Below are 10,726 nucleotides of genomic sequence, written 5' to 3' on the forward strand. Positions count from 1 at the left end.
ATATATATATATATATATATATATATATATATATATATATATATATATATATATATATATATATATATATATATATATATTAAGATTAATTTGTAGAGTAAAATGATGATATTCATCAAATAATATAATAACAAAAACAACAAAAGTAATAATAATAAAAATAATATGGATAATTAATTGATAAATCAATTATTATAGTTGCTAGTTTCAATACGTAGTTTGTAATAATTAACGATGTTAAAATCTCAAATATAATCAGATATATTATTTAAGGTATGAAAAATTAGGATTACACTAACGATTGTGTGAGACCTTTCCATGTCTCTAACGCATTTAATGTTACATATGCCACTGTCTGTGACACTTGAGGGACTCGCCTCAATCATGTTTGGGTGAAGCATGTCAAGTACCCAACCGAAGTGTTTTCTAAGGCCATGTGATAGAGGCTGGAGTCATACTCGTTAATCACTTTACCCTTTCTAAGGCCTCGTACTTGAGAGATCATGGACCGAGATAATCTTAATGGCCCTTAAAGGAATAATTCAAGGGACACAAGCAAAGCTAATTGCACGAATACTAGGCGAGCACCCAAAAGTGTGTCATAAGCCGCTAAACCGAATATACTTTGAATGTTCAAAGTTGGTCGCTCTATTGGGACTAAGCGTAAATGCCCTATCCAAACAACATTTTCCACCGATTCAACTAATGGGGGTACATGGCACACACATAATCAATCAAGTGATGAGGAATAATTGCTTATCCCATGATTACAAGAAGAATCCAATCTTTATCACTCCGGCACCTTCGACTGAAATAAATCGAACCCGTTCCTCTTGATCTTTAATCCAAGTTCAAAAAATCTCCAATAAACTCTAAATACACCGTAAACTTTAAATCTCAGACAGCCCTACCCAGGAGAGCCGTCTCTCATCTCTCATTATGCTTTTTTAGGCAAGTACAATTCATTTATCTTAATCTAATTTACATATTCTTACAAAATTTAGAACCATTTATATTATATTTTATATAAAAAAAAAATCCATATTATCTAATATCTAATACTACTAATGAAAATAAGTTTAACATTAACCTCAAATCCCGGCGAAAAAATACAAGGTTGCTTATCTGTTCCAGAGAGGAGAAGAACTGAAGAAAGCAGAGTCACACACCACACACGCACACTGTAGTTTGTTTCATTCATTTCAGTCTTGTGTTTGAGAACTCTCACTCCTTCATAATGGTAATAGTTGCATTATCTTCTTCCCTTCCCGGAAGGACCAACCTCTTCTCCTCCTTACCTCCCCACGACCCCACTCCTTCCTCATCCGCCTCCCCTCGTCCGCCTATCCCCATTCCCAAATACCCCCCACCTCGAAAATCCAAAACCCCACCACCACCATCAAACCCCGCCCTCAAATACCATAACAACTCCAAATACTACAAACCGATCAAACACGACACCGTCATCACCGCCGACGGCGACCGCTCCGTAATCATCGGAGAATCAGGCGTCTCCTACCTCCTCCCCGGCGCTCCATTTGAGTTCCAGTTCAGTTACTCCGAGACTCCCAAAGTTAAGCCCCTGGCGATTCGTGAACCGGCGTTTCTACCGTTCGCGCCTCCCACTATGCCGAGACCGTGGACCGGAAAAGCGCCGTTGAAGAAGTCGAAGAAGAATATTCCTCTTTTTGATTCGTTTAATCCTCCGCCTCCTGGTACGAAAGGAGTTAAGCATGTTGAAATGCCGGGTCCTTTTCCGATTGGGAAGTTTCCAGAAGAAGGAATGAGTAGAAAAGAGATACTTGGGGAGCCTCTTAAGAAGTGGGAGATACAAATGCTTATTAAACCTATGGTGTCTGATAATCGCCAGGTTAATCTCGGTGAGTTTGATTTCAAGGATAGTTTTCTTTTGTTTAACTAGTGAGGGTTTTAAATAGTAGTTTGTTTAGTTCAACTAGTTAGGATTTTGAATAGCAGTCACGTTCCAAGAATCCCGGTCAAATGGACCAATGCAGCCTCGATTGTGGTTGTCTTGCAGTTTCGGTAATAGAAAAAACAGTTATATTGCAACTTAGGTCGTGAAGCGAACTTTATCTAAAACCTTGGAACTAGTGAAGATCTTGTGCAAGATTGCAAATGATACATGTATTGTGAAAGGTGAAGGATTGGACTGTGTTAATGATGTTTGGTTTGGTTTGATGGTTTAGGAAGGGATGGATTAACGCATAACATGTTGGAGTTGATACAATCGCATTGGAAGCGTTGCCGTGTCTGTAAAATTCGTTGTAAAGGGGTTCCTACTGTTGATATGGATAATGTTTGCCGCCATATTGAGGTTTGAAATTGATTTCTAATCTTGTCTCCTTCCTCGTCATTTCGATACCAATGTAACAGAACTTGCGTAATATCATTCTTGTCTTGGTATGGATTGTACACACTGGGTTATTTGAAACGAAAATAATATTATGTCTATTATAAAAGTTTGTGCTGAAACTGTTTTTTAATGGAGTTATTTATAAGTTGTAGTCTTGCGGCATTTCGCTTGCCTTTATTTTCTGAGTTCCCATCCTTTAGTTCTTTCTTTCTGGGTTTCCATCTCATATTCTGAGTTCCCAACAGATATGGATTTTGTTGATGCTTATACTTTCTTTTTTCTTTTCTCGAATCAATCATTGCACAATGTTGACAAAATCAATAGTTCATTATGAATTGTGCATGAAAGATTGAAAGTTGATTGTTGCATATGATCACTTTTTTTGCTTTGAAGTAAAAACTTTATATGTCATGACAGGAGAAAACAGGGGGGAAAATAATTCATCGAGTTGGTGGCGTAGTTTATCTTTTCCGTGGAAGAAATTACAACTACCGTAGTCGTCCACAGTATCCAGTGATGCTCTGGAAGCCAGCTGCTCCTGTATATCCAAAACTTATACAAGATGCTCCAGAAGGATTAACAAAAGCTGAAGCAGATGAATTAAGGATGAAAGGGAAAAGTTTGTTGCCAATATGCAAATTAGGTAACCATCTATTAACTCTTAGATCTCTCTTTCTAAGCACTAGTGAAAAAATTTGACAACATGCCTAGAGTAACTGTAGTCGCAAGGTGAGGCTAGAGTTTCCTTAGGGTCAAATAATAGCTACATAAGTATTGCAAAGCTACATGTCTTTAGACTATCAAGTATTGGCCTGAAAAGATTTGACCATATGGGATGCTTTTGACTTTGTAAGGGCTTGTCAAGATGGAACCTCTCATAGTTAGTAGAGTAGAATATTGAAACTAGAACACTCAATGCAAGTAAACCAGTAAAAGAATTGAGTACAAAATCTTAGTAGGAGGAAAGATGATCAAAATCAAGTACAACGGGCTTATCATTATTTTTTGCAGTTCTTTATTGATTTGAATATTTATTCCACAAAATATTCTCATAATTTTGATTTTGCATTATACTTTAGGGCTAATTACACATTTTTTATGGCTTAACATCTCATTTACCTTTGTCTTGTTGTAGTCAAAAATGGAGTATACACAACACTTGTAAAGGATGTCAGAGATGCGTTTGAAGGAAGCCATTTGGTGAAGATTGACTGCAAACTATTGGATCCTAGTGATTACAAGAAAATAGGTGCCAAGTTAAAGGTACTAGATAACTAGCTTTCTTCGTCTTCTTATACATTGCTTCTTTTATCTTTTTCCCCTTTTTGCCTGACCCAAATAATTTTGATATTTGTATGCGATAGAATTTGGACATAATAATACCGGTCATGTGCGATATATAGTTATATGCATCGTGTACGTTTTCTTAAGTATTGCTGCAATATTATTTAGGAGCATTATGCTGCATGCAATTTGATCTCCTTGCTTTGGCAGGATTTGGTTCCTTGTGTGCTTTTGTCTTTTGATGATCAACAAGTATTGATTTGGAGGGGCAAAAACTGGAAATCAATGTACCCAGAAGTTCCAGTTTTTACTCATGCTAAAGCTGGCATTACAAGGAATTTGGACAGTACAGGTATGTGTTATAGTAAAACGTTGTTGCACCATTTTGTTTTGAAAGGCTTGTCAGGAAGGAACATCATCTTTATGATTTCACAATGTTAATCAGGCATGGTTAATGACAATCAATCTAAGCATATGGGCAACATGGTCAACTCTAGCCCAAAAATGTTATCTCTATGGAAGAGTGCAATTGAGTCAAACAAAGCTTTGTTGCTAGAAGAATTTAATCTTGGACCTGATGCTCTCTTGGAGAAGGTAGAAGAATTTGAAGGTATTTCACATGCCACAGAGCACTCCCATCCAGCATTTATTTCTTCAAGTGAAGATGCTTTTGAAGGTTCAGAAGACAACTATTCAAATGAAGAAGGCCTAGATAATGTTGATGATTATGACAGAAACAGTGATGACGAAGATGATTTTGATCACTACACCGATGACGAAGACAATGAGTTTAATGATATAGTGGTTACATCTGCTCAACCCGGATCGCTACCAATTGATTTGCTTGTTGGTAAGCTCAAACTAAGGCAAAAGGAGTAAGGAGCTTGTGTAGAAGGCATAAAATGTAAACTTGAAAGAAAAATAGTTAGTTGTATATAATCAAGTTTGGTGATTTTTTTCAAGAAAATATTAAGAGCCTTCGTTTCATTAGTGATGCAATGTTTTATAAAATTATGATTTGTTTCAATATTTCATTTTAGAATCATAACTTCTTAAGAAATTATTAAAGAAATATTATACTGGTTCGTATTTAGGAAAGAAAAATAACAAGCTTCAAAAGTGAAGTCTTTTCACCCGGGCTTTGAATTATTCAATTTTAAGCTACAAGTTCGTAATCTCAAAGCCGACATTCTCAACAATCTGTTTGGCATTTCTCAACATAGATCTTCAACTTCTCCTTTTGTCAGTATATTCTCTAGGCTTCCACGCTAAACAACTTGTTCAACCGAGATTGATGCTCCCTCGTATATATATATATATATATATATATATATATATATGCTGTCCTGAAGCTGGTGCCTACACTACACCTCAGAGAAGGTAGGAAATTAATCTATAGCACAACCTACGACTTCTAGGAGATAACACGTTCTGCTCATATCCTTCTTCACAAGGTTTCTTATTAGCTTGAAATGGCCGTTGAAGACATTCTAGTGTCCTTTTGTTCATTTTCCTCGTTATCTTTACCAATGTCCTTTTCTACTGTAGGATCCTCTTTGGGAGTGCAGTTTGACCAATCGTTCCGTTATTACACCTGAAACATCAAAATCAGAATACTACATTTCCTTGACTTTTGGGGTATGGTTTTGGCAAAAGGTACATTAACCGACTCTTGAACAATAGATGTTCTATTGTTGTAAATTCTATGCCTTTACTCGATGATGAGTATCCTAGAAAAATTTATTCATTAAATTTTGCATTAAATTTATCAATATTGTCTTTTCCATTATTTAAAATAAAGCATTGGCTGACAAAAACACAAAAGTAGAAAAATATTAGATTTCCTACATTTAAGTAGCTGACAGGGTATCTTCTCCGGGATATGTCAGATGACCACCCTATTTAAGACATGACATGCGATATTAATCGCGTCCATCCAAAGTACTTAGGAAAACTCAATTCACTTATCATTGTTTGGACCAATTCTTCTAAGTTTTGTTTAAAACCTTTAACTAATAAAATACCTTTTATGGTAGTTGTGGAGGGATTTCCCACAACACTTTCTCCTAGAATTTACATTTATTATTGTCTCCATAAGTGACATGATCGCGTTCTCTGTGACTGAACTCGATGAACATCAAAGCATCTCCCATCACGTGTCTTGAACATCCGTTATCTAGGAACCACATCCCTTTTGATAAGGCAAGACCATCCTACAGAAAATCAAACATGTAATTTAGGTATCTAGTTAGTGGGTCCTAAATGGTTAGTAAAAGAACAATTAGGTATCCAAGCCATGATATCATTAGGAACTATGATATTCCTAACATGACAAAGAGGTCTAATATGATTTTTATCACCATAATATTCACATATTGCTTAGATGAAATATTATTTCCATATCTTTTAGCATAATGAGAGTTTTTCTTTAAATATTTTCTCTCTCACTTGAAAAAGTAGAAACAATAGTAGATAGATAAATGACTTGTGCTAATTGTCCTTTAAGATTTTTATTTTTAATTTTCAACGTCAGACAAGTGCCATATTCTATCTCAACTACCTTTTCACCTAAAGTATCATAAGCAATAAACTGCTCATTAACGAGAGATGCATGCGATTTCTTTAAGGACTCTAAGACACTATTAAATTCACAAATCTCTTTCTTAAGTTTTGAAATAAGTTTTATTTGATGAGAGATTTTCTTAAATGCGCATAATGTGTTTGTATGCATTTCTCTAAACGATTTCAACAATTGATTGTACGACGATTTAAAATCAGAATCAGAAACATATACCTCTAAGTCTTTACTCTTTTTTGCATCATCAAGCATAGATTTACAAATTCATCATCTGAGCTAGAACTGGAAGATGAAGATGATCTCCCATATTCTTCTTCCCAAGAGATTTAAGTCCTACGATCCTTGGCACATTTATACTTTGTCTTGTAGGAGTCTTTATCCTTCTTTTTGTTGTGTTTGTTGAGACTCAAACATGTTATACTGAATGCCCCGACTTTTCACATTTGTAGCATGTAACATTTCATTCCTTTTCTTATTTCCTCTCTTATGTGGACGAGACTTCTCAAAGTTGATAAAATTCTTATCGGAATGTTTAAGCTTGTGCTTCTTTATATATTGATTGTAACACTTGATGAATAAATCCATCTCTCCTTATTTGGAAGAGTATAGTTAGAACTATCACTATCTTCCTCCAATTTTCTTGACTTGGATGACGCGGCTTTCAAGGAGATATATCATTTTTATTCTTTCTCTTTCTCTTTCCCTTTATTTTTTGGTGTTTACTAAGTTTGTAGCGAACTTTTTTAGTCCAGTTTCATGTTCAGTTAAATTTTTGACTAATTTGTGATATCCGAATTATTGAGATCATTTGATTCTTTAATGGTTGTAACATTTTGTTACCATTCCTTGCACATAGATCTTAAACTTTAGTTAGCACAATCTTTGTTAAAAAGGGGCTTGTCCATATTTTCTGACTTGTTGATTAAGTGGAGAAAGCAAGTCTGCATGGATTCCATAGTTTCACCAGATTTCATATAGAATAGTTCATAATTCTATGCCAACGTATTACTTTTAGAATCCTTAAAGTCTTCAATACCCTCATAGAGAACTTGAAGAGCGTTCCATATTGAAATCACGCTCTTATGTTGCGAGATAGAGTAATATACTTTAACACTTAACACAATAATAAATATATTCCTCTCCTTCAGATCATAAAATGCCTTTTTGGGCTTCTCATCTAACCAATTATTTGAGAGTTTTTCAGTTAAAACACCATTGACTTCACCTTTAGGAATAAAAGGTCCATAAATGATAGCCACCCAAAGTATTATGTATATTGACAATTAGTGAACATACATATTGTTCTTCCAATAAGCATATTTTTCACCTTTGAATATTGGGGCTTTACTGTACACTCCCTTGGTTATCGTTACCCATATTCTCAACTTTTGGAGCCGATTAGATCTGATGAAAAAAAATAACTCTAATTCCAATTGTTGGCCAATAATTTGATAATACAACGGCCTAGAAGAGGGGAGGGGGGGGGGGGTGAATAGACCTCCTTATAAATTTATTGATTAAAAAATTCGTTTATTTCAAAAAGGATCAGAGTTTAAAAATATTTACATGGCAGAAGCACAATGCGTACATAGTATGCTTTTGTATGGAATGTATATGGTACTCAATTAGTATACAAAATTGAAAGTAGATGAAACAGATAACCAAAGACAATCAATCAATATATTGAGTTTTAAACATTTTACACGAGTTGTGTAAACATATAACTGTAATACAATAAAAATTCTAGCATTATTATTTCAAGGTTTAATCAACAACAAAAATAATTCGAAGTTCCAATCTAACAAACATACAAATTATGAACTAAATCATTATGAGAGAGAGAGAGAGAGAGAGAGAGAGAGAGAGAGAGAGAGAGAGAGAGAGAGAGAGAGAGAGAGAGAGAGAGAGAGAGAGAGAGAGAGAGAGAGAGAGAGAGAGAGAGAGAGAGAGAGAGAGAGAGAGAGAGAGAGTGAGAGAGAGAGAGAGAGAGAGAGAGAGAGAGATGGTATGAAAAATGTATAATGGTTCGACAATTCATCCTCATTATGCCTACCCCACTCTCCAATTGTTGGCCATTAAAATTTTGTTGTTGTTCCACTAAGATTTTGACAAATATTACATAGTTTTTTTATACGATCACAATTCTAATAATCCTTAAAATAAAAATATTCGTTTTTAATCCTCGTTGATTTGTACATAATATCTGATAGTGAATTCTTGCAATTTTTTAACTCGAATTCGACTTAAAATCTTCTAGATATAAGAATGATGCTTCAAGTAACTGTTCTGTAACAATCTTTACTGGATCCTATTGCTATATTGAGCCTTGACCTGTATGAAGATGAGAAAACTCCAACTTTGTCTGTACGATTCCACACACCTATATGAAAGTAATTTTGTAGAGAAAACCCTCCTTCTTTTCTACTAGATTTGTCGACCCCAGCCACAACAACACACACAATTTGCAAACCCATGAAATCCTAAAAAAATCTTCAAACAAAACATTAATCACAATACCAATCCTCCTCACATATCTCACACCTTAAGATGAAAGCTAGATCCAAATGATAATGGACAATGCAAGAGGTTGAAGATGAAATATTATGTTTGCAAAACTCAAAAAAGGATTCAAAACTCTTTTAAAAGTTGAGAGAACAAATGTGTTCTGAACTCTAAATTAAAAGTGGATATGTATGTTTTTCAACATTGTGAATGAATTTTGATAAAAATGGTTTATATATGTGTTGAAGATCTATCACAAAAATGAGAGAAACATGTTATTTGATTTGAGTCATAAGCAATGAGTATGATTCAAGTCAAGAGGTCAAGTGATTTGAATCAAGATTTAAGAAATAAGAAAAACCAACTCTATGATTTGACGCATGCTTTCTATTATTCAAGTCATGAAAACCTCTTATTCAAATCACATTCATATAACCAATTTTCAAAGGTTGTAATCTGTGTTTGATTCAACTCAGACAATTTGTGAATCGAATAAAACTTATGTGATTTGAGTCATGGATGTTGTGATTCAAATCATGACAACATGAAGGCATTTCCTGGACATTTTGTGACATTGATTCGAATTAAGGAAGTGTGTGATGCGAATCACACGTCAAGAACCTCGATATTTGCAAAATGTGGAGTTTTTTAGAATCCAAATTTGTCATGACTTGAACCATTTTCAAATGTGGTTCTTGATTCAAAAACTCCGACAACTTGAGTAGAAGCATATTATTTAGACTATAATCAATTAATTTTTTTTCATGCATAAAAACTAATTAAGAACTAAAACCTAAGGTGTGAATCATGTGAGGAGACTCAATAACAATATAAATAAAATCAAAATCTAAATGACAAGTAACAAAACAAAATCCTTATGAGGAAGAGACAACTTCACATCACATGCGTTTCCTCATTAATAGGAGTAACCAGGAAAAATCAGGCTTGAAATATTTTACACTATCGGAATAAGCCTAAAAATATATAATACTTTGTTTCAAAGAAAATCGACTAGAGCCATTCACGTAGTTGACATTGTTTTGGGTCTTAAAAGATGAAAGAACAATGTCATAGTCGACCTGCTTCCTTTATATTCACATCAGTTCTAGAAAACATAAATAAATGCCCAACTCACTGGCTACAATTATGAATGTGAAATAAGAAAATAGTCCAGGATGCTGTTAGCCAGCCAACTTCGACTATGCCGAAGAAGAGAAATCGAAGCAGGAGGAATGCGGTCGAAGCGGTTCGAAAGCCAGAAGGGACCTAAGCTAGGTCTAAAGAGAGTCGTTGGGGGGCGAGCTTGTAGAAGTCGAAGCAAAACATACAAGGATTTATACAAATCAGTTAAGCAGAACATGAGGAAGTTGCAGAGGACGTGGGTTTATAGGCTCAGACGCGTGGCGTATTATGAATGGCCAATAACCACATAGCAATTATTTTTTATTACTATTTAAGTAGATTTTATTTCTAGTTTTAAGGGGGGAATTTGTAACATTGAAAAAGGAAAAAACTTGAAGTATCAAGCGTCTAAGAGAAAAGAGTTAACTTGCAAAAATATACACTTGCTTCCATATTTATTTTCCAACCATTTAACTTATCAAGTCATTTCATTTGCTTTGTTTATTTACGTCTTTATCTTGCTTTTATCCGTTTATTTCCATTGCACTCTTTCTTACAAGCATTTTTTATCCATCATTTTCCTTGATCCAAACACTTCACCAAAAAACACACCATATAATCAACACTCTAGTCTAGGACTTTGTAGTCGGTTATGCAAGTAAACCTCGATAGGAAGGATAGAGATTGTTCGTGCGAAAACCACGTGCGAGCATATCAAATTCATTGAAGGGGGTACGATAACCTATGAGAGAGAAAACGCATTAGTGAAAAGGGATCACAAACTTGTCATATTGACTGCATATCCTCTTATCTTCATATGGGGGAAGCACTTCTTAGTTAGTCGGTGGACCCACATCAATTATTGC

General features: G+C 34.8%; 1 protein-coding gene across 1 annotated transcript; it reads left to right on the top strand.

Moving 5' to 3' along the window:
* Nucleotides 1-1,080: 1,080 nt before the first annotated feature.
* On the top strand, nucleotides 1,081-4,685 carry LOC127074913 (CRS2-associated factor 2, chloroplastic). Its single transcript, XM_051016329.1, has 6 exons — nucleotides 1,081-1,880; nucleotides 2,208-2,335; nucleotides 2,792-3,017; nucleotides 3,510-3,637; nucleotides 3,869-4,010; nucleotides 4,104-4,685. The coding sequence occupies exons 1-6, from the start codon at nucleotides 1,238-1,240 to the stop codon at nucleotides 4,535-4,537; spliced, it is 1,701 nt and encodes a 566-aa protein (XP_050872286.1). The 5' UTR covers nucleotides 1,081-1,237; the 3' UTR covers nucleotides 4,538-4,685.
* The last annotated feature ends 6,041 nt before the right edge of the window (nucleotides 4,686-10,726 follow it).

This window comes from Lathyrus oleraceus, chromosome 4 (assembly GCF_024323335.1).
Source record: "Lathyrus oleraceus cultivar Zhongwan6 chromosome 4, CAAS_Psat_ZW6_1.0, whole genome shotgun sequence".
Classification (NCBI taxonomy): Eukaryota; Viridiplantae; Streptophyta; class Magnoliopsida; order Fabales; family Fabaceae; genus Lathyrus; species Lathyrus oleraceus.